The sequence below is a fragment of the Oryx dammah genome, unplaced genomic scaffold, assembly GCF_014754425.2.
Source record: "Oryx dammah isolate SB20612 unplaced genomic scaffold, SCBI_Odam_1.1 HiC_scaffold_2, whole genome shotgun sequence".
NCBI classification, from domain to species: Eukaryota; Metazoa; Chordata; class Mammalia; order Artiodactyla; family Bovidae; genus Oryx; species Oryx dammah.
In genome coordinates this window covers 192,763,875-192,787,533 of record NW_024070186.1, presented here as the reverse complement: position 1 = coordinate 192,787,533, position 23,659 = coordinate 192,763,875, and the positions used below count along the sequence as shown (strand labels likewise).

General features: G+C 50.5%; 1 protein-coding gene across 2 annotated transcripts; it reads left to right on the top strand.

The window, feature by feature from the left end:
- The first annotated feature begins 1,363 nt into the window (after nt 1-1,363).
- AGFG2 (ArfGAP with FG repeats 2) lies at nt 1,364-22,244 on the top strand. Of its 2 annotated transcripts, XM_040262397.1 has the most exons (13): nt 1,364-1,915; nt 10,095-10,188; nt 11,007-11,122; nt 12,220-12,373; nt 12,934-13,093; nt 13,740-13,865; nt 14,527-14,559; nt 18,742-18,862; nt 19,051-19,133; nt 19,320-19,400; nt 20,202-20,330; nt 20,658-20,743; nt 21,074-22,244. In XM_040262397.1, exons 1-13 carry the CDS (start codon nt 1,704-1,706, stop codon nt 21,131-21,133), a joined length of 1,455 nt encoding a protein of 484 aa, XP_040118331.1. In that variant the 5' UTR covers nt 1,364-1,703; the 3' UTR covers nt 21,134-22,244. The 2 variants fall into 2 exon arrangements, with proteins under 2 accessions (XP_040118331.1, XP_040118335.1); XM_040262401.1 differs by lacking the exon at nt 14,527-14,559 and having other exon boundaries at nt 21,074-22,226.
- Nucleotides 22,245-23,659: the final 1,415 nt, after the last annotated feature.

The window sequence follows — 23,659 nt, the reverse complement described above, 5'->3', positions numbered from 1 at the left end:
CTAACTAACACAGCTTCCCATCATACTTAGAATAAAATCCCAAATTCCTCACTGAAAGAAGTATGAAACACCATCAGGTCCCACTCCAGCATTATCTGCCCCCTATTCCTCACCACACTCCAGGTACCCTGCATTTTCCTTTCTTTATAAAACTAGTATAGAGAGGTCACATATACCCTTTTCCTCCTTACTTGACTTTAAAACTGTCTTTGTTTTTGGCTGCTCTGGGTTTTCCTTGCCACGTGCAGGCTTTCTCCAGCTGTGGCAGCCGCGACTGCTCTCTAGCTGCAGCTCCCTGGCTTCTCCTTGCCCTGGCCTCTCTTGTTGCAGAGCGCTGGCTCCAGGTGCACGGACTCTAAAGCCTGGTCTCAGTAGTTTTGGCACAAGACCTTAGTTGTTCCTCATCTTGTGGGGTCTTCCCAGACCAGGGATTGAACCTGCATCCCCTGCTGTAGCAGATATATTCCTTGGACTACCAGGGAAGTCCCTCTACTTTCTTTTTTGCTGCTCTCACACACCAAGCTTCCTCATGCTTTAGGGCCTTCACACTTGCTTTTCCTTCTGCCTGGGTTGCTCCATTTCTTAACTGACTTCTTACTCAGGTCTTAGCTTAAATATCACTTGCATCAGAGATGGTTCCCTAACCAATCTAAAATACCCAACAAGTCATTCTCTTTTATAATACCTTGATTCTCTCCAACCATCAGACGTGATGATTCTTTATTGTCTGCCTCCCCTACTAGAATGTAAGCTTCATGAGGATAGGAATTTTGATTGGTTGGTTTACTGCTGTACTCCCAGTATCTACAACAGTGCTTTAACCTCGTAGACTACTCAGTGAGTGTTTGCCAAATGAACACTCAAGTACTGTTTCACGGATAGAGTTGCGGTAAAATGTAGGGTTTCCAAAGTCAGACGTCCCAGATCAGAAATCAGTCGTGTGACCTATACCAAGTGGTACACTAAGACTGTCCGTAAAATGAGATTTCCTACATCAGAGTAGGATTTAAAAAAGAAAAAAGCGTTGATAAAGCAATTGCTCTCCTCCCTTCCTTTGAGCGTTCCCTTCTTTTCTGTCACCGCTTGGCCTCTGCATTTGGCCACTTCCTTTCGGCTTTGCGTTCCTCCAGGCAGTCTAGCTGAAACTAGTCCTTTGAAATTTAGCGGGAATTAACATCATGCGTCAGGAGGACCACAGCTGCGCAAGCGCGGGACACCACTCTTTCTCGCGCGCTATCTTTGCAGCTTCTACAGCCAGTCAGAGTTAGCGTTGGGGCCAGAGTTCCTAGGACTCACCAATCGTGTGTGGGGGGCGGGCCGCCCTGGAGGCAGTGGCGAGAGGGGGCGGGAACAAGGAGAGAGCACGCACGGTTCCCGGGGCCAGGGTCTCTGCAGGCCAATCCGAGAGGCCTGAGGTCTGAGGGCAGTGGGGCGTGGCGTTGGTGGCTCCCGCATCTCGAGGCTGTCCAAAGCCGAGCCAATCAGAGTGAGGAGGTGGAGGCGACTAGCCAATCAGCGTGCAGAACAGGCGAAGCAGGGTGGGGGGCGGTGCGGGTTGAGGAGTCTCGCACCGATGCCGCCGGCTCCCTAGGTTCTGTCAAGGGAGCCTGGCGTGCGGAGGCGGCTGAGGAGGCGGGAAGGCGGCAGTGGTTGAAGGGGCGATTGCTGACTTGCGGGGAGGAGGTCTGAGGGGTTGAGAAGCCATGGTGATGGCGGCGAAGAAGGGCCCAGGGCCGGGTGGCGGGGTCAAGGCGGAGGCGGAGGCGGCCTCGGAGGTGTGGTGTCGCCGGGTGAGGGAGCTGGGCGGCTGCAGCCAGGCCGGGAACCGCCACTGCTTCGAGTGCGCCCAGCGCGGGGTCACCTACGTGGATATCACCGTGGGCAGCTTCGTCTGCACCACCTGCTCCGGCCTCTTGTGAGTGGACCGGCGTGCGGGGAACAGTAGGGGGAGGACCGGGGAAGGAGCGGTGGAGAGTCGGCGTTGGGGACATCGGGACCCAGGGCGAAGGGCCAGAGCCGAGGTCAGGGGCGGCGGGGTGGCCTGAGACACGACGGACGTGCCGAGAGGGTCGTCTGCTGCAGAGGCGTCACGGGGAAGGGAAAGGATCAGGGGCGACAAGACATGATTAGAGTCGCGATGCAAAGGAAAGGAAAGCGTGAGAACTGCAGAAACTCCCTAAAGGAGAGGGAGCGATCCGAAAGTGGGGAGCGTTGAAGGAAACTGGGGTGGGGTGGGAGGGTCACAGATTTAAAGGGCCAGAGAATGACAAACACCCCAAGGGAACTTCGTGTAGGTGGAGGGCCAACAGGAAAGACACAGGTTGACAGCAGAGTGATAATGTTAGGTAAAGGGCCATGTTCTAGTGTTCAGGAACAGATCCTAATCTTTCAGGACTTTGGAATGCTCCCCAGAGGGAAATTTCTTACAAATCTGAGATGAATGCTGATGGGTTGCCCTTTTTAGAGAAATTAACTTTTCCAGAGGTTTGGGGTTCTGGATGAGCCATCCTTAACTGTAATAATTTACACTTTCAAGCTCCTTGTTTCCATGGCTTACTCCTGGTAGTAGCATCTAGCGACTCTTCTAGATTGGGGCGGGGCCTGGGGGGGTCCCCTTGTATAATCTGCAATGCTACCCTTGGCACTGTATTTGGTCACACTTGAGCTAATTTAGAACCACAGTTCTAGCCCAGATTGCTGGTTATATGGTAAAGTTCTTTTCCCCCTTAGGGAATTATTATTATTAGATGCATGTCTAAAATTTGATACCAAGCCTATATATCTATCTTTATAAGTTTAACAAGGGATTTATTTTGACTTTTTAAGTATTAATACATTGGTTTGGTTGGTTTTGATTTTAACTAGGAGTGCCTTCCTTGTTTCTTCTTTCACCTTTAGCAGCCAAGAAGGGAGCAGTATTGTTCTTGGGTGACAGATGGGAGAACAGAAGCAAAAAGAGGTTTAGTAACTTATCCAATGCCACATAGGGGTTGCTGTTTTCAGCATTTGTTGCTATTAGTTATGATCATGGCAGACCAGAAATGAAGATCCAGGTCCCTGCATGCAGTTTAGGATTATTTCTATTTGGTTTTTACCTCCTTTGCCAAACTTTTATGTTTTGATCAACTTTACTTGTATGTTGTGAGGATAGACTTGACTTTGGTGTAAGTAAAAGTTTTGTGGCTCTTGGGACAGTGGTTTAGAACACAATCTGGAGTTTGTCAAAAGTTGATATAGAGGCTCAAATGGAGTAGAAGAGTGGAGACCAAAGACTGAGACAAGTATGTTGAGGAGAATAGGAGCAAAGTTTAGGACTATTTATAGGGTAAAGTAGAAGGAGCATATTCCTGAAGATCCTGTTATGAAAAGGCAAATCCAATTACAGACTTAGTAGAGAAGTAAAAGGAAGCAGGGGGATAAAACTGATGGCATATCAGAGTCTAGGTCCCAGGAAGAAAATGTCAGGAACAGCATCAGTTCATTGCCATGCTTAGCTACCACGGCATGAAACCTCAAACACTGAATAAAGGGCAAGTATTGACATCATTATTTGCTAGACCTTGGTTTAAAGTATCCCATAGACAACATTTCCCTTCTATAATGAATATCCCTCAACCAGGACAGATGGAGGGCCAAGGGATCTGGCTCACATTTACAACCTGGTTTCTTTTGCTGGAAAAGTTAACTCTTTAAATGTCATCACACAATTTACAGAACTTTACCACTTCCCCCTGTGGTCACTGTTGAGCTCACTGGTGAAAAGTCAGACACCTGTGATCTGGACAGACACTGGGTGACAGTGACCTAAGGATTGTTTAATGTAACAGAGAGGCCCGTCTCTTGTCTGCAGCGTGCGTATGTCCAGCTAGGGGCTTAGCTCTGCAGGAACTGAAGTTCCTATAGGACCAATGGTGGGGTCTCCCAGCACACCCCGCCTTTTTTTTTAGTTTCAGAACAATTTAGAAAGGACATTTTCACTTAGTATTTTGGTAAAGCATTATGAGAATCACTTGTAGTGATTCTCAAGGTGGTAGACTTTAGGGAACACATTTTGGTGGCTGGGAAATGAGAAGTTGGGCCAACCCTTTGTTATCAGGAAGTGAGGGGAGAGTGAAAGTTCAAGAAGCTGGACCAATAAATGAAGCTCAACTGTGAAGGCATGTTGAGATTACAAAGAGAAATATCAAAAGAAACTCCACAGGAAAGCTGCAGTTGCCTTGGCTGCGACTGTCAGACTGGGTTCTGATGCTACTTCTCCTTTCCAATTGGAGTTGTAATTAGCATAGAGTAGGGTAAAGCGTCTGAGAAGGCAATGGCACCCCACTCCAGTACTCTTGCCTGGAAAATCCCATGGGCAGAGGAGCCTGGTGGGCTGCAGTCCATGGGGTCGCTAAGAGTCCGATATGACTGAATGACTTCACTTTCACTTTTCACTTTCATGCATTGGAGAAGGAAATGGCAACCCACTCTAGTGTTCTTGCCTGGAGAATCCCAGGGACAGAGGAGCCTAGTGGGCTGCCGTCTATGGGGTCACACAGGGTCGGACACAACTGAAGTGACTTAGCAGCAGCAGCAGCAGGGCAAAGCGTGGAAAGCTTTAAAAGAGATCTTCACAAAGTATTACCTGTGTCCCTTGATGTCCCTTGGGAAGGGCTGGGAGCTGGCAGGTGGGCCACAGGTAGAATGTGAGGTTGGGTTTGCTGGCTGCAGTGTGAGGAGGGGGCACACAGCCCAGCAGATGCTGAAGAGGCGTCTCCATGGTGATCCACACACCAGTTAACATCTTAAATCCACATGGTTGATTGCCTACAGATTAGGATTTTGTGGTGGTAGGAAGTGAACTCGTAGTAGTAGGCCAGTAGCTTGCACATTCGGTCAGTAAGTCAGTCAGTCAACAAATATTTGTTGAATGTCTCTGAAGCCTCAGGCACCAGTTTAGGCACTGGAGATATGGTAATGAACAAAACTGACAAAGTCCCATCTTCAGGTAGCCTGAATCCTAGTGGAGGCCGTGGCCCTAAATAAATCATCAAATATATAAATGCAGGTATTGATAAGCGCTATGAAGTACACTAAAGCTCAGCATGGACTGATAGGAGCTCCTATTGAGGTATCCTAATGAAAAGAGAAGAAAAATTCTTTCTTAAAATAAAGAGGATATTGACATATACTTTAGTTTAGGCAGAGAAAGGAGACAGCAGGATTGGCTTTCTTCTGAAAGCTAGTTTTCTGTTGAGTGTGTTACAAATATATCAGCCACTTAGGGGGATGGAGTGTTCTGGGGGCAGTAAGCAGAACTGCCAGGGTTCCCATCTGGCCTGATTGACTGATATAACAAAGTTGACAGTTGCAGCCAAAGTTGAATCTCCCAAGATCTAAAGAAAAATTGAGATTCTAATGGTGGTGGGTAGGTATGACTATGCCTTCCTGTGTGCATGTGCGGGCTCATTCTTGCTGTCTTTTTAAATGAGACATTTTTTTTCTCATCTCTAGCAGAAACCCACAGTGTTGGGTATTGGGGCCTGAGAGAGAAGCTGCTAGCTTCTCCCGTTGCTAAATTTACATACATGCTGCCACAATTGTAGGTCCCAAATTTGACCTAGTTTTATTCATTTGGTTTTCTTCCAATACCTAATTTCCTTAACCTGGATATAGATCCTTTTAATCTCCCCAATCTGTTCATGCACTTGCCTGTTTAGTTATATTTCTAACTCTTATACTAGAAGATGAGTCTGCCATCTGAAGCTCAGGAGGGGTAAAAATTGCCCCTGAAAAGGATTTCTTTCCAGAGCAGGGCCTCAGTGTTCTCTCTTGTTCCGGCTTGCTTGGATGCCTCAGTGGATAAAAATGGATAAGCCACTTTTCTTGAAAAAGGAAATAGATGGCGAGGCCTGAGATCTCATTGGCATCTAGGCCAGGCACTATCTTTGACACCCAGTTTTTTAGCCAAGTACGTGACATGTTTCCTTGACCTGTCTGTTTGGGTCTATCCTTTAATCCATCATCCTTCAGGTCTCAGTAATGGATATTTGTGTCTTCTACTTCTCTATATCTTTACTCTGACAATGGGATTAAGTCAGGATTTAGATGGACAGAGCTCTGGACTGGGTGTCAAGAGATGAGCTTGACAGCTCTTTCTTTGTGATAAGTTGCTACCCTCCTGGTGCCTTAGTTTCCCTGTCTGCCTCACTAGTAGCTGTTTCTAACTGAAACACTTTTATCTCCATGGAAGGAAAGGTATATTATGCTGTTCAATAATTCAGTACTTTTCCATCTGTCGGGGTTGGAGAGGTGGATGTATGCCTGTATGCCCTGCCCTTACTTTAGTCCTGTCCCTCCATCCCCTTGCACCTCACCTGTCAAATTCACTTCCACCGAGCAAGAGGGAGAGTCTCTAAAATTACAGATTTAGGCACTTTATCTTACCTTGGCGAACTTGAAAAGCTCTTAAGAAAATAATAAATTACCAAAGGGATGAGAAGAAAGCGGGCGGATGTGAAAGGTCTGAGGTTGAGCCTAAAGAGGAAAGTAGCTGCTAATATCAGATTCAACGTGTCTCTATATGAAGGCAGCTGCTTATTATTGTTGCTGAGGAAGAGCTTCAGGAAATGGGTCAAAGCAGGGAAATTTCAATTAGGAAGAAATTCCCTAAAATTAGTGAAATTGACCCCAGAGCAGGGTAGTAAGGGAGCCTTCCTAAATAGGGACTCTTGGTAATGTTTGGGTCCAAGGTAAGAGCAAACCTGATTTAGCTGAACCTGGCTCAGAGGCAGAGAAATGGAATCCCAGGGGCAAAGAAACACAATCTAGGGTAGATTCATTTGAACACAAATATTCAGAGGTAAGGAATGCCCAAGTTCAAATCTGGCACAAATGAAGGAACTTGGGTGCTGGGTGGAACTGTTTTTTTCCACTGTCGACCTGGCAGAATTTTCTTATTTGAGTAGCTGAGCAGGTTTTAGGCTTTTATGAAGCAAGATAGAAACAAAATATGGGCCAGTTTGAGGGTGATGACCACAGAGAAACAAAAAGTTGTGGTATCTGCAGAAATAGTAGTATGCTTAACAGAAGCCAGAGGGAGAGAGAGGCAGAGAGAGAGGATTGGACAGACTAGGATCTCTGCAAGTTGCTTCACTTGCCAAGTAATTCTGAGTACTTCAGAGAGTGATTCAGAGTACTCCAAATGCCGTTTAGGGGCCCTGTGAAAAAGAAACTGAAGTAGAAAAAGGCTGAAGGCCTCAGCCCTAGTAATGTACTTGCTTTCAATTAGAAAAGTTGCCCTATTCTGGGCAAATACCTTTATCTATTTCCCCAGCTCCTCCTGGTTAGAAATAACAGAATATATTCGTTGTGATAACCAAAGAAAGGGCAGTGCCTCCTGCGAGCTCTCACTTCTTCTTTTGGGGAGAACCTGAGAGTTCTGTTGGGGAGACCAGCTGCAAGTTGGAGAGTCAAGTGTGTTTAATTCCAGGCCAGTGCTTCCCATCTGGCCCCACTGCATGACCCTGGTATGTACCAAGTTAACACATAACACTCCTAGATCATTTGCTTTCAGCTCCTGAAGGGAGAGGGGCTCTTGTTTCTAACTTGCTTCTCTCAGCCAGCAGTGACCTCTCTGTGATTCAGAGACAAATGCTCTGACTCTGGCTGTGTAACTAGGCCCTCTTCCTGGGCTGCAGAGTGTTACCTTGTAGACTCTCCCTGCCCCCAAACCGTGGCTCTGGTTATACATAATCCAGTCTACAGACCTCAAGGTCAGAGCAGTGCTTTTTGTACTGTGCTATGGAAACATCCTGTTCCATTAGATACGTTAGGCCCAAAGCACCTAAATCACTTCTTTTCTCTGCTTTGCCTTTATCCTGTCTCCACCCTCCAAAACCTCTAGTCCAAGCTCAGCCACAGGAAGTTCTGTTCTAAGCATCTCCTCTAGATTGATGAGTGGGTCAAGTTCCTCACCCCCCCACCCAAGGAAGCACACCTCCCTGTTTACACTTTGCTAACAGTTCCTGGTTGTCCTTTCAGGAAATGTCAATGACCTTTTTTGTGATAGGCTTAGAATCTGTTTTTCTAGTGTAAACATAATCCATTTTACTTTTCCCGAGACCATTTGTCTTCCTTCGCTGCTGCACCCTGGTGCCACATGCTCCCTGATCTGACTGCGTGTGCCCGCTGCCCTGGGAAGCACCCTCGTCCAGGCTCCCCTGGCCCCTTCTTGGAAACAAGTGCCTAGTGATCAAGGACCAAGTCCTATAATTTTTGTGTCCCCCACAGTGCCTTCCACAATGCCTCGTCTTTTATTTAGCAGAGTAAATATTTGTTAGTGGGAGGTGGCAGGGCAGCCCAGGCTCAGGAACAGAGGGCTCTGTATACTCTGCTGAGACCTCAGAAAGGCCTGGCACTCCCGGGGCAAGGGCACAGTGGCTAAGGTGAGAAGGGGCAAAGGAAAGAGTATCAAAGCAGGATGTCTGGACTTCGGAACAAACAGAACCCAGCCACTGGTGAGAGAGGCTTAGGAGGAAAAACTGGAATCTCTTTGAACTGCAATCAGAAGACAGTCTTCAGGTCAAATCAAGTTTAAGAGCTATTGTTTGACACTGAGTTACAAAGCCTGGCTCTTGGTTTTCCCTGCTCTCATCTTTCCTCGGGGCATCTATCCTCTTTGATACTGCTTATCTTTTAAAGGGTCATTTTGAGAACCATCCAGGTCTAGTGGCAGATTTGCTGAAAATGCCCCCAGTTGTAGCCTCCAGCGTCCTTCCTGTCCTTGGTTAGAATCCCATAAGCGGTAACCTGTCGTACTGAAGAGCAGCTTCCCTTCACCCTTTACCTCCTACTCTGTCATCTGTCTGCTCTCCCGCCGGGGCTGCCTTCACTTACACTAATCCACACGCTGCCATTCTGCCCAGCTTCCCAGATCACCTTTGTTCAGTATGTGTACCTGGAAGCTTGGACATGTGCTTTCTCCACCTTCCCCTGAGATTTCTATCTGGTAAATTCTGTTTACTTTCCTGAGGGCGTCAATCAAGACCCTGTGCTAGAGTTACTTTTATTTTCACATCTTGCTTTGCCTATTTTTTCCAGGGAGTAAAAACCCAGAGGCCTCTCAGTTGGGACCGTCTTTCCCGCATGCACCCATGGTCTTTCACTCCTGGCCCCAAGGTTCAGTTTATTTGTTTTGGTTCAGCTACTGCTGTTTTAATCTGTCGAGGGTGGTGGATTTAGAGCAAAACTGAAGGTAAGGAGAGGGGAACCTCTGAAACCATGCCTGGCTTAGCCCCACGCCCCTGTTAGAACACTCTGGAGGGGAGCTGAGTGGGAGGAAGGAAGTCGGCTTGGCTGTAGTCTCCACGGGGCATCTGTGGGCAGAGCTGGACTCCCAGGGAGTTAACAGAATGAAAACACAGGGCTGGCACAAAAGCATCCCTACAGGGTTCGTGTTCCTGACTCCTGCGTCTCGAAGCTCACGGCTGAACCTGACTCTTGCTTCGTTTCAAGATCTAGAATTGAGGGGAAAGTCTGAAGTATTTCTCTTCCCGGAAATCACTTCCTAAAAGAGGGACCCCCTCCATCCCTCCACCACACAGCCTCCTGCGTAGAGGAGAGGAGCAGCAGCCAGCCTAGAGACTCTTTGTCTCCAAATTTTATCTGTGTTGGTATTATCAGGAATATCGGGGCCTTCATTTTTGCCTTCCCTCCTGCTTGAAAGATTTGTCTCCATGGATTCTGGGACCCTGAGCATGTGCTGTAGGCCTCAAACAATGATGAAGCAGGAAATGGGAAGTGGTCACACACCCGAGTTCCCTGAAGTACCCCTCAGCTTGAACATTCAGCTGCCGGGGTCTGAGGCAAGAAGAGGCGGCTCTGGATGGACAGGCTCTACCTTCTTCTTGGGAATGACTGGGGTTCCCTGTCTCTCTCAGGAGAAGCCTCCAAAACATTCTGGCCTCCCTTCTTTCCTTGAATTAAGAAGTAGCTTCAGTCAGAGAGTTTCATTTACGCGTGGTTTTATCCTGTCTCCCTCCCTTTCCTCCCATAAGAAGACCTGCAGTGCTAACGGCATTCTGCTTCTCTTTTGTTCTGCTTCTCCCTCACAGGAGAGGCCTGAACCCCCCTCACCGAGTCAAGTCCATCTCCATGACGACTTTCACTGAGCCTGAAGTACTGTTCCTGCAAGCCCGTGGAAACGAGGTGAGCCGCCGCTGCCGGAATGGTTCCAGGCTGTACTTGCCCTGTCAGCGGAGTTTTGTCTCAGATCACAGGAAAGCCCCTACGGTTTTCTGTTCGAGTTTCTCTTATTTTTTAGTGTGTAAGGTATCTTACCTTATGTACACGTGTACATTTACAGAATCTTACTTATACAAATTGAGGCTTGTCTGGGCCCCTTGTTGGAAGAATCAGGGGAAGGAGCAGTCTCTGTTGGGGTGACCCTTGAGGAAGAGATGCTCCACAGTGATGAGCGTTCAGAGTTGACCGGGCGACCCCTCTGAGCAGGAGCTCCTGGAGCCAGCTCTGCTGACTTAAGCCTCGGCAACTGGGTATAAGCCCATGTCTTTACTTGAGAGTACGTTAAACCCCTTCTCCAGCTAAATCTGCTGGTGGGAAGATTCCAACCTTGGTGCCAGAAGTACTCCTTTGATGAGCTTACTTGGAGAGTGCAAACAAGAGCCTCTAGAGGTGTTCTGGAAGCCACAGCTCTGAAGATTGCTCCTGACCCCACCCCCATCCAAATTTAGTTTCCCTTAATTCTCATGACCCTGTACTTTCTTTCACAAGACGTGTCACAATGTGTCATTATAAATGTATCTGTATTTATCTAAGACACTATTTCGCCATTAGATTATCAACTCTGCGAGGACAGAGATCATGTTTGTTTTGTAGTTGTACCCAGATCCTCATGTTGTGTCCATGCTCAATAAATGTTTATTGATGGATGAGTTGGAAATGGTATGATTCCTATTTCACACTTTCTGCCCCAACTCCTCTGTCACTCGACTTCATCCCTTTAGGTTTGCAGGAAGATCTGGCTGGGTCTTTTTGATGCTCGGACATCTTTAATACCAGATTCCAGGGATCCTCAGAAGGTGAAGGAATTTCTCCAGGAAAAATATGAAAAGAAGAGATGGTAAGGAGGAGGAAAGAGATTACTCTGGAGACACGTGTCCAAGACACTTCATCTTATGGTCCACTTTCCAGAGCTGAATTGGGGCTTCTTTCAAAGGCTAGACAAGGGTTGAGTCTGTTCCACTCAGATTCAGTTAGGAGTGAATTCTAACTTCTAAATAATAAAGGTACAAGAAAGGACAATTTGCTCTTGGTCACTGACCCTGCAGCTTTGATATCCCCCTCCTTTGGGGAGACAGAAGACTGTGTGGAGGGGAGAGCCAGGCTCCCCATCTAGGGAGTGTGTGGACTAGTTTTTATAGCTCCGATGATGTCACAGAGAGAGGTGGCTAAGAGCACATGGCCTCTAAATTTACTCATCTAACCCATGTTTTATAGGTGCCCTTTTTTCCTGTGGGGAAACAGCATCTCTGTTCTCTCTTGCCTTTTCTTCCCCTACATGCCCGTTCTTGTTCCATCTCTGGGGTGTGTGCATGGTTGGGGATAACTATAGGGTGAAGAAGAGAATGCAGAGAGCGCGGAGACTGGTGTGGGTACAACAGCATTTGTAGTCCCTCCAGGGAGTGTCCTTGGGACTAAAAAAGTTACATCCCAAGTAGAGACCACATCCACTGGAGTAGAAGGGGATTTTATCAGAAGTCCCAGGAGCCAGCAGGGTAAATCCTGAGTGCTTAGAAGATGAAGTGGCAGAGAAAGAAGAACCTGAAGACACGCCCAGGAAGTAAAAGGGGGCCCTTGAGTAGGAAGCTGGAAAACAGGATCACCTGTTGGTCAGCCTGATTGGAGGTTGTTATTATTTGAAACCAGATGGTTTGACGTGTCAGAAAGAGGAGGGAGAGGTGTGGGGGAGGCCGGCACAAGCCAAAGCAAAGTGAACAACATCCCTGCGGGAAAAAAATGATCTGAGAGTAAAGGAGCAGCTCAAGTTAGGCAGAACTCTCCTGTGTCGGTCAGCTTCCTTTAGTTCAAAAAAGAGAACCAGTAGGGAAAATAAGAAGGGACTTTGCTGTAACCTGTTTTCTCAAGCACTTAAGCTGAGCAAGGTCCTAGGTTTCAAGGTTTCACCCCTCCTCTCTGCCTAACTATTCTTTCTCCAAGGTATGTCCCCCCAGACCAAGTCAAGGGGCCCACTTACACCAAAGGCAGCACCTCTACCGCCGTCCAGGGCTCCATCCCAGAAAGCAAGCCCCCCCGGACACTTTTGGGGGATCCTGTGCCATCTCTCTCAGCTGCTGCCTCCAGCTCCAGCCAGGTAACACTCAGATCTGCCCTCAACATTATTATGGGATTTGGGAGACGGGGGTGTCAGTTTCCTAAATCAAATCCCCTGGACTTAGCAGATGATCACTGAGGAGGTGTGAATGGCTTCTCAGCCCTGCTGAGACCTAGGTCTTGCATTTCTCACCTTGGACTTGTGTATTTTGGAAGAAAGAACCCAACAGGAAGTGGTATTTGGGGAAGTCAGAGTATCAACTTCAAACCTGACCACTCCTCCAAAGAAAAATAGGGGCCAGGACACTGCTTCAAGCAGCTCCAGGGGCTGCTGCTGGGCGCCGTCCCTGTGTATCTCAGGGTTGCCTTGACTCACATGCTCGAAAGTATGTGGTTCTGGGAGCGGCTGTCCTGAGAGGACAAAGGAATCAGGTATGAGAAGGGCTGAGGCAACACTTCTGCCCAGGAACCCTCTTGGTTGAGGGCAGTTTCTCCCTCCCCTCTCTCCACTTGCCTGCCTGGGGCACCCAGGGGAGCCCTGCAAGGGCCTGGGTCACGACTGCGATTCCGAGTGCTCTATGTACTGCCTTCTCCCCCAAGCCTGTCAGTCAGCCTCGGACGTCCCAGCCCCGGAGCTCTCAACCTCCTCCCGCCTCCTCGGTCAAGAAAGCCAGTACTGATCTGCTGGCTGACATCGGCGGAGACCCCTTTGCTGCTCCCCAGGTGGCACCAGCTTTTGCTGCATTCCCAGCCTTTGGGGGTAAGTGGGACTTGGGACGAGAACTTTTGTCCCCATCAAACACGGAACTTCACTTAGCTCCAGCTCGGCACAGAAGTGAACACGATAGTGAGTCTGAAGAATCACAGCCTGGAGGGTGAGGCTCAGATGAGTACAGCCAGGATTACGGTAGGGAGTTTGACCAAAAGCATGACAGCGGGGGGGCTCCGAGCCTTTCCTTTTAGATAACTGGAAAGAGCCTTTTTCTTACTTTCTGTCTACTAAAATGGGGCAAGGGAATTGTGACAGGTTCCACTTCCCCTGCCCTTCCCGAAGATCAGCAGTAGCCAATAGAGGGTGGAACAAACTGGTTATCTAGTTTCCCTTTTTCTTTTTTTAAAGCCCTTCCCCACAACATTTTTTTCACACAATTCCACCCAAACTAGACCCTGACAAAAATGTTAATGCCTCACGGAGTAAGGATAAAAAGCGGGGAGTAAACTTGGAGGCTCTGAGAGCCCCTTTCCCTCTGCATGGGTCTGGCTGTCTGCCCCAGGCTCCTGCCAACTCCCTCTGAAGAGGGCCCTGTGGGGAGGCAGATGTCTCATTGAGTGGCTCTTGGCTGCTGAATGATACAGATTACATACATTTTATATAAACATAACCTTCATATTCTCTCCACCTACAGGCCAAACGCCTTCCCATGGGGGCTTTGCCAACTTCGATGCCTTTGGTAGTGGCCCCGGCTCTTTTGCATTTGGAAGTATTCCTCCAGCTGGCCAAACCCCGTTCCAGGCCCAGCCAGTGGCCCCAGGTAAGTTCTGCCCCTCTGGCTTCCTTTCTTTCTGGCAACTGCGTTCCATTGTCCATACCCATACATCATCCTTCATTCACATCCACACCAACCCAGAGAACCCACAGAAAGAGACGAAGCTCCGGGAAAGGATGAGAGGAGTCTGATGAGGTTCTTGTCAGGAAGGGGCTCTGTTCTTTTTTTCTTTTTCATGTAAGGAAAATGGCTAAAAGCACAGCAGGAGCTGTGTGGGCTGTGTGGTAGGAGGTTGCTCACTGGGAAGTAAGGGAGCCTGAGACTAGAAAACTTGAGAATGCAGACCTGAGAATGGACATGACCTTTCCCCTAGAGTGCCCCCAGAGCAAGGGCTGGAGCAGTGTCAAGGGCAGTCTCCAGAAGGCCTCACCCATTCCTCTTAGAGCAGAGGCCTACCCACTCCGTGTCGTGGTGTTCTTGCTGTGCGAATGAAGGAGAGTCTAAAGGCTCTTCAAGCACTCGGTCCCTCCCAAAGCTCCCAGATGACTGTCTCCGGAGCTTTCGGGTTGCCCCCTCCCTTTGGACACCCTGCACACGGAGGGCAGTCGGGAGCACTGTGAGGACAGACATCCGGGAACTGCCAGTGACTGACTCTCTCTCTCCTCCCCACCGACCTGCCCTTTCCCTTCCCCACCCTCACCGCCAGCCAGTTGGGTGCTAACTGGAAGTCACAGCTTTGGTAAGTTACTCCTCCCATCCCACAGCGACCCAAGGCACAAGACTCTGTCTCAGACCCTTGAGCTTTGAGGGAGGAACCCCTTAAATGTACCCTTTATACAGGGGAGGCAGCTAGCGGTTTCCCTAGTCATTCAGTCCACAGAGAGGCAGAGTCCAGCCCACAGCACAGATTTCTGACTCTGCTCTGCCCACAGCCCCCGCCACCTCCCACCATGAACTGGTTGATTTTTTGTTTTGAATTTAATTTTTTGAATAGAACAGAGGAGACATTTTATATTGACAGAAGTTAAAATTCACAATAAAATTCTCACATCGTGAACTTAATTAAAGTAACTGATGAGGTAGCCTGAAAATCCGTAAAGCAAAAACTATTAGAATGAAAATCTGATAAACCAACAGATAGAGATTATAATAGGTTCTCTCACAAAATTAACTGATGGAGTAGATGGACAAGGAAAGAAAGAAGGAAGGTAACCATCTGAATAACACTTTAACAAGTCTGACCTAAGAAATACAAGTAGAATTTTATAACAAAAATAAAGAATATATATTATTTTCAAACATATAACCCTTTTATAATTTGACCATATATATTAAAAAAGTAAAAGAATATATATATATATAATTTGACCATACACTGGGAAACAAAATCTCCATAAATTCTAACAAGGAGAAACTGCATAGGTCAGAGTATTCTATATGGTAAAAGATGACCTAAACAAAGATGTCCTAAAAAATGTCCCAAAACAATGTTTCCTGTCCTTAAAGGCATGAAGCAGATAGGGAGAAGATACATATTTACAACATGGAAACACACAAAAAGCCAATAACCATAATGTGCCTTTTAAAATTTTCTGTTAATAAGGAAGAATAGAATGGCCAAGGGATAGAAGCAGGTACTACCCAGAAAAAAACATGAATATGTCCTCAACCTAACTAATCAGAGAAAATACAACTATAAGAACTATATTCACACAGTTTTTAAAGATTAATAATCGCCAGTACTGTGTGGGGAAATAGGTATGCTACTTTTAAGAATATAAATTGGTACCAGAATATACAGTTTAGCAAGAGGAAAGTATTCCCAGGCATGGTACCTCAAAGGAAACAGCCTATTACAAGGTGGTTATAAACGGGTCATTCAGAAATGCATTCCTAGCACAACTGATTACTTCCCTAGCAGGCCAGAGGTTAAGCATCCACACTTCCCACTGCAGGAGCACAGGTTCGATCCCTGGTTAGGGAACCAAGATCCTGCGTACCGCGAGGTGTGGCCAGAAAAAGAGGGCTTATGAAAGGGGCTCTTTCAAAAGAGAGAGGGAGAGAATAAAGGTGTCAGCCCTGGAGCCATCGCAGGCTGAACCTGGGATGGACTTTTGGTCCAGTGTCTGCTCATCTCAAGAAGCAGACAGTCCCCGCCCGACCCCGAGCCTGCCAGCCCCAATGGCGCCCGGAGAGCACCCGACTGTCATCTCCTCGAGGAAAGAAAGCTCTCCGTTTGCAGTCGAGGAAGCTGGCTCAGCAGGCCGGTGCCTTGGCCCAAATCAAATGGCTGCTCAGGGGCGGATCCAAGTCACTTCTCGGCCCACCACGGTCACGAAGGGGTTTCTGTGAGGGTGACACGAGGAACCACTAAGGTTCGGGGAGACGTGGGCGTCTCTCCTGACGTGCCGGGTTATATTTTTATGTTTCTGAGGAGGAGGAGCAGGGGAGGCTTCTAAAAGTGCGGTCTCCTCTGAAACTGCGAGGAGACAAGTCTACTCACCCAGCCGCGCGGGTAAGGTGCCCCCAGGCAAGCGCGCAGGTATCACCCGAGCCCCGGCCGCTCTGCCCTCTAGCGGCCGCCGGGAGGCACGCAGCTCCCGCTCCCGCCGCGAGGACGGCCGGCCAGGTCCTCATTGCGAGGAGCACCCCAGCCCCAGGGCCCGGCGTGGCGCTGAAGGGTCGGGCCCCGGGGAGGACAGGGAGCCGCGTCCGCTCGGGAGATCCACGCACCTCGAGTCCGTCAGGCAAGGGAAGGGCCTGGAGTCTGAGAAGCCGAAGGTCCCCCACCGCCCGGCTGGTTTTGCAGTCGTCCTCACTTGAGGCCAGTGAGCGTTACAGCCCAGCGCGTGTCCCTCGGGAAAGCCCGCGGTGGGCAGGGAGAGGGCTGAGGAGAGCCCTGTCTCCCGAGTGCCGACCCTCAGGAAGCAGCCCGTCCCGGATCCTCGCGGCAGGCAGGCAGGCAGGCCTGGGCGCCTGCCATCCCCGCTGGATTCTCCGCTCGTCCACGCTAGGCCGCCTCATCAGGTGTGCCCAGCACCAGGAAGGTGGCCTTAACGGGGATCTGGACAAATGCGGCAGCCTCACGCTTTGGAAAAAGAAGCGCAGGGAGGTCCGCAGAACAGTTCTGAGGCGCTCAGAACCCCGAACTTCACTGACAAGAAACCAGGGCTAAGGTTTGAGGGGGCCAGAGCGCAACCACCTGGATCTGAGAACCTCCCTGGCCCTGCTGTTTCCTTCCTAGCCCTGAATGTTAACTGTTCCTTTCCCTCTTTTATTTGGAGGGGTGGGGTGGTGCTGCTGTGCCGGGTCTTCCGTCGGGGTTGGGTGGGGTGGGGAGGCGCGAGGCTTTCTGTAGTTGTATGGGCTTGTGGGCCTCCCGTGTTGACGTCTCCACGTTGTTGACGTCTTCACGTCATTGCGGCCTGGGGGGCATAGGTGATAGACGTCTTCACGCTCTTGTGGCACGTGCTGGCTTACGTGGTTGACGTTTTCACGTTGTGGTGCCTGCGGGGCGATGTAGTCTGGGGATCCTATCTGCATTACCTGCATTGGGAGACAAGAGTCTAACCTCCGGCCACCAGGAAACTCACTTCTGTTCCTCTGTTTCCTCTTGTGTCTGAGGAAGTATCTTCCCTTGTGATCTCTCCCCCTCCCCGCCTTCTGCAAGGTTTTGTCCCATGAACTTTCCTATCTGAATTTCACCTCCACTTTCCACCTCTGCGGGCACGTTCCTTTTTTCCCACAAATACATTTCAGATTTCCCATCCTACAGAATGTTTCTGCAGCCTGACCCATGCTGGTCTCTTGTCTCATCCCTCCACAGCCCTGCTTCTGGGTAAAGGAGGGAGCCGCCTTCACTTACTCATTTTTATTGTCCTGTTTTCTTTTTTTACTACACATTTTATGACATAGTATACATACTGTTCTACACTTTGATTTGTCTTTGCTAAACAATACTGTTAGATTTTTTTCATCAGTACGTTAAGAGCTTCCTCATTCTTTTTTATAGCTGCACTGCTGTCCAATTTATGTCTATACCATAATTTATCTACTCAGTCTCCTGTTAGTGAATATTTAGGATGATTCAGTCTTTTGCTATTAAACAGCACTGCAGTTAATAACTTTTGGGGGGGCGGGGCATTGGTAAGTTACATCTGTGAGGAAATTTCCTGGCAATGGAATTGGTCTAGTGGGGACCCAGTTAATACAGAAGTAAAATATATCACTACAAACATGTCAGGTGCTGGGAAGCAAAAAGACAAGGTTCTAGGAAAGAAAAACCAGAATCAAATATTGGGGTCAGGAAGGCCCAAAGAAGAACAGAGTTCACTGGCCCATGGGCAGTGCACCCCAGCTGTGGTCTGAGCTCGTGGTGTCAGGGAGGTCTCCCCAGAGGGGAGGATGCTGGCAAGGCTGGGAACCAATGCTCAGCACCTCCAGTGGCATCTGCATGTTCTCTGAGTCTCCCAAGTGACCCTGAACCTTTCTGCCCCTCACAGTGCCTCCCCCACCCCCACCTGCCACTACATATGATTTATCCATAAATGGAAATGCTGCTTTAGGGAAAAGACAAACTTCTCCATTTCTTAAGGGAAAAATGGGAAGGGTAAGCCAAACTAGAGCAGGAGAGACAGTGACCTGGACAAGGAAGAACTGCTTGTCTTTTGGAGGTGGCAGTTTCCAGCACCAGGGAGACTAAGAAGGGCTGGGTATCACGTTGCCTAGAATCCTCAGTGGGAGACAAGCCCTCCAGAGCTGGGCAATCAGGGGAAGAATGGGCTGGCTCAGAGGACCCTGTTGGTGCCATTCATGCCATCCCTCCCCTGCCCCTCCACTGCACCCCACCTCCATCCCTCTTCTTGCCCCTTCCCTCCTGTCTCACACCAGCACCCCCTGTTTTACTCCTGTTCCTGCCCAGGGAGCAGCCAGGGAACTCCATTTAGTGCCTCTCCTCTTGCACCTGCTAGTCAGCCCAACAGCCTCGCAGATGTGAGCAGCCTCCTGGGGCCGGGGGCATCAGCTGGAGGCATCCCCAGCAGGTAGGTCCAGATGTCGGGGAGCTCGCGCTTGGGCAGGAAAGCCAGCCAAGAAAGCCTGGCCTTGGTTATCCCACCCTGCTCAGCTCCTCCTGTCCGGCAGGATGGGGTCAGCACCTCCTGGTCCCTTGCCCAGCCCCCCTCCTCGGTGCTGGGTGATGTGCATGCTGACTTCTCTCCCCATGTCACAGCATCTTCGGGATGGCTGGCCAGGTCCCCACGATCCAGTCGGCCACCACTGGTGGAGGCGGCAGCCCAGGGCTTGCTTTTGGAGGTGAGTCTTTCATGTAGAGACCCCGGGAGGGGATCTAAGGCCAAGAGGAAATTGAGGACTCTAGAGGGAGGGGGTGGCGAGAGATGCACACTGGGATTTAGAGGAATGCTCAGTTAGGATATTAACCAAACGAGAAAAAAATAACCAGCTCTTCCTCCCACCTCTACCCTATTCCACCCTGAGCAGCCTTCAACCCTTTCACCACACCTGCTGCTCACGCCCAGCTGCCTTCCACCAACCCTTTCCAGCCCAATGGCTTGGCCACAGGTAAGCCTCCCAGACTATCCCCTGACGCTAGCTCTCTCCAGAGTCACCAGCCCAGGCCAGACCGGTTTAACTTCCAAGCCACCTAGTGGGCAAAGACTGGAGACACCCAGGTCCTGGAATTCCAGAGTTAGAAAAAACAGCCTGCCTCTCCCCTGAGCCGTTCCGAAAGGTTGCCGTTGACTGAGAGTGGTGGCGATGCTTTTTCTTCCAACCCTGTTTCCCCTGGCGGTCCAGCCTCCTCCCTTCTGCGTCCCACCTGAAACCATGGCTCTGTTCCCTGCCCTCCTCAGCTGGAGTTTTCTCTCTCCAAAGTCACGCTCGTGTGCCACCGCTGCCTCCTTTTTTTTTTTTTTTTCTGATTCTCAGAAAACCTTGAAACCAGGGAGAGAATAATACTCCCTGCCAAGTTGATCCACATGGCAGGCCCAACGCTTAGGGCTCACCACCGTTATTTCATGTTTACAGCAGTCATGCCTAGGAGATAGGCATGGTCCCCATTTCAGAGATGAGAGTGACTTGCTGTGGTTTATGCAGTATAAAAGGTGGCCGAAAGCGGACCCCAGTTCCGTGTTGCACTCGCGCTCATAACTAGCCTGTCCTCTGACCCACAGGCCCCAAGAGGGCAGGTTTGGCAGGGTGCACGGATGCTGAAGGGTTTCGTGCTCCTTCCAGGTCCTTCCACTGGGTACCTCTGGGTAGGGAAAAACTAGCTTCCATTTCCCAATCTTGGAGGGACTTAGGTAGGACTGTTCTCCGGCCGACCTTCCAGAACCTCGCCTGTCTCACGTCCTTCCTCCACAGGGCCAGGCTTTGGGATGGGCGGTGCTGGGCCAGGCTTCCCCCAGACAGTGCCACCCACCGGGGCTTTCGCTAGCCCCTTCCCACCACCGCTCTTCCCCGCACAGACCTCGATGACTCAGCAGCAAAATGGTAAGGGGTTCAGACCAAGCCCTCCTTTATTACCCCATTCCCACCCTCAGGATCTGGGTGGGTCTGTGAGCGTGTGAATGTCAGGAATACATAGTAGGGAGCCAGACCTCTCAGCTAGTTCCCTTTTGGACCAGCAGGGGGAGCCCAGGGAAGCAGCAGACCTGCTTGTGTCCTCTGTTCCACATTTTTATTCCCCACTTTGGAGAAGAGCCCGCTGGGCCCCTGCCGTTGTAGCTGGGCCTGCCCAGCAGGGAGACAGGCGAGCTGGGCAGCACCCGCCTGAGCTGCAGGGCTCCCGTCAGCTGAATTTTTGCTCTTGCCTCCCAGGCTCTTCCTTCGGAGACTTGGGATCCGCCAAGCTGGGGCAGAGGCCACTGAGTCAGCCAGCCGGCATCTCCACCAACCCCTTCATGGTGAGCGTGCCAGGGCAGGGTCTGGGCCTGGTGAGGGCGCGTGGCCTTTAACTCTGGGGGCTGGGGACGGAATCCTTCCAGGAGAAGAGGGTGATGTGGGGCAGGACGCATGCCCGTTCCTCGTGAGACTCTGCTTGGCCCCGCCAGGGATCCTTGGCCCTGACTTCATCCACCTCCCCGTGCCCTCTATGGGCCTCCTAGCTCCCTCATTTGCCCTATTCCCTCCACACAGTCATTTTGAAGGAGAAAGGAGTCCTGAGCCACACGTCCTCTGTGGCCTCCAGCTCGTCCTCCATAATTTAACAATTTGCGGTTGTTCTTTCTTTCCAGACTGGATCCTCATCAAGCCCATTTGCCGCCAAACCTCCGACCACCAACCCATTCTTGTAGCACTGTGTCCTAGGGGGGCCTGCTCTCTGGGGCCCCTCTACTCCCTGGAGTTCTGACGACCACTTGCCTGTGGCATTTCTGCGGATCTGAGACCAGATGGGTCTTGTTTTGCAGGGTAGGGGGCTGAGGGTGGCGGAGCTGCTAATGCTTTGCTTGGGGCTTGCAGATAAAAGGACAGCTTCCCAGGTCAGCCGCCTCCCAGGTCTCCTTCCCTTCCTCCTCCAGCCCCCACCCAGGCAGGGGGGCTCCCCAGAGGGGAGATGACAGAGCCAGGCCTAGAGGAGCCGTGGTGTTTTATTTTTCGAGTTATTAACAATGATGACAGTATCCTCCTCTCTTGCCCTTAGTGCTCCCTTCACTCTGAACCCTGTCAGGGGAGGAAGCCGTGGGCTTAGGCTGACCAGCGCTCCCCTGTGGGAACAACTCCCCAGTGCCCAGCTTGCTGATGCTGTTCTCCTCGTGCTCGTGCTAGGGAAGCACTGTGGGGAAAGCAGGGCAAAGGTGGGGGGTGAGGCGCAGAATGGTGATCAGACAGGCCGAGGAGGCCCTGGGGGACCAGCGTGCCCTGGCTCAGGCCAGCACCCCTTTCTCCGTGTTCTCATTTCCCCAGCTTCCTGCCACGTCCTGGGCACTTAGGATGAATCATTTCACCTACAGACTTACACATGCCCAACTGCTGTCAAGCACTTTAGTTAGCTGTGGTGTCATGTTTGGATACCAGTGTTTTATATTTATACATAGAGAATTTTCTAATATAGCCTATTATATATCTATCTATATATATGCACACACACGTATCCACACCCAGCCATTCTCCCCTCCCAGACAGCTCTTCCACACGGGAATGGGATGAACCCCTATCCGGGCCTCGACTGCAAATCGGGAGCTCCAGGGGCTGGGGGAGGGAGCCACATATCCCGACCACCCCAGGGCCTGAGCTTTTTCAGGAAAAGGCTTTGTGCAATTGGCTGGGTGTTTTTTTCTTTTTTTCCCTTTTTTTTTGCCCCACGTGCCTCCCCCTCCTTCCCTGCCCCCCAAATCTCTGCACCAAAGCTGTTGCGGGCAATGTTGGGAAAGAACTGCATTTAAAAAAAAAAAAAATATGGCTCTCGTGGTCTTGCTTTGGGCCAGCCTCAGGTTCCACGTGTCAGTCAACGTGACTGCCTGGGTTGCTGACGACGCTGCTGCTGCTGTTGGCCCAGGACACAGCCAGCCCCTGCCTGAACTGCAGTCCGGTTTTAGCAATGGAGGGAGCTGGAGGGGGTGGGGGTCATCAAAATCCAGCACTCCTGGGTCAGGGGCATCCTCAGACCCTACCCGGACCCTCGCCACCTGAGGATGTTTTGTCAACAGTCACGTGTCTGGGCTGTTTGTGTGGTGACAAGACATGGCTTGGGTTAAACACCGCCCCTGGTGAAGGAGAGGCCCAGGGCTGGGTGCAGCTCCCCACCCACTGCCCAGGAACCCTGACCCTTCAGCTGCCCTTTCTTGGGATTTCTCTGGGTCTTTCCACTCAGTGACCTTTAACAACCTGGCAGCAAGGAGAGGCGGGAACAGTGTTATCACTGATTTACTTTGAAGATTTTTTTTGTAAATACCTTTAGCTGCTGCTCTTCGCCCAGCCAGGTTTGGCCTTCCCACTTCCCCAGGGCCCAGTCTCCATCGTGTCTTGTGTCTTCCCCTTCTCTAGCCTCTACCCTCCTTCTATCTCCTGGTGGTGCTCCGAGAGTGGACCACCATCTTTTTTTCCCCTAGGTACTCCATGGCAGCCCACTCCAGTGTTGCTGCCTGGGAAATTCCATGGAAAGAAGCCTGGCAGGCTACAGTCCATGGGGTTGCAAAGAGGTGGACATGACTAAGCAACTAAACAACAGCTCTCCTCTGTTACTCTTCTCTCTCTCTCCCATTCCCTGCTCAGAGCCTGCGATGGGAGGGAAGCTGAAATCTGGGTGGGGCCAGTGGGGGAGCCTTTTCTTCCTGTTCCCCAGCTCCCCTCACTCCTTTCCCAACCAAGAACACTGAGGTTGGAGGCGAGATTTAAAGGACCACGAGGCACAGTGCCTCTTACTGTTTCAGCCACACTTCTGCTGTTTCCCAGAGGGATCTCAACTGCTTGGTGCCTGGGCCCAGGACCTCCCCGCAGTCCCCGTCCACGCCTCCTGGCCACTCTGTCCAACATGGACCCCAGCCAGCTCACTTGCCAGGGCAGGATGACCAATCAGAGAAGTAACCCTGGGTCAGCATCCAACTCCAGGGGAGAAAAGTCAAGAGGTCCCCGGGCCCAGGCCTGCGGAACAGCCCTAGCACTGCCTCCACTGGCACCCTCTCTCCAAGGAGGCAGCCAGGATGGAAGAATCTCTGACCTGATCAGGACTGGGCTGTGTTCTCCCTGCCCCATCCTCCAGGGTCTCCCTGCAGGCCCAGCCTAGTGGTTGCCAGAATGAACCCACAGCGCAGGGCTGCAAGGACTCCCCCAGGCTGCCGCTGGGCTTCTGACCAAGTTCTCATGGTCCCCTGGCCAATGCT

What these genes read in the sequence shown, in the direction of transcription:
- AGFG2 (XM_040262397.1), top strand. Translation starts at nt 1,704, where the DNA reads ATGGTGATGGCGGCGAAGAAGGGCCCAGGGCCGGGTGGCGGGGTCAAG. An exon ending in ACCACCTGCTCCGGCCTCTT is followed by an intron (nt 1,916 to 10,094) that starts GTGAGTGGACCG and finishes TCTCCCTCACAG; the next exon opens with GAGAGGCCTGAACCCCCCTC. An exon ending in TCTCCACCAACCCCTTCATG is followed by an intron (nt 20,744 to 21,073) that starts GTGAGCGTGCCA and finishes CTTTCTTTCCAG; the next exon opens with ACTGGATCCTCATCAAGCCC.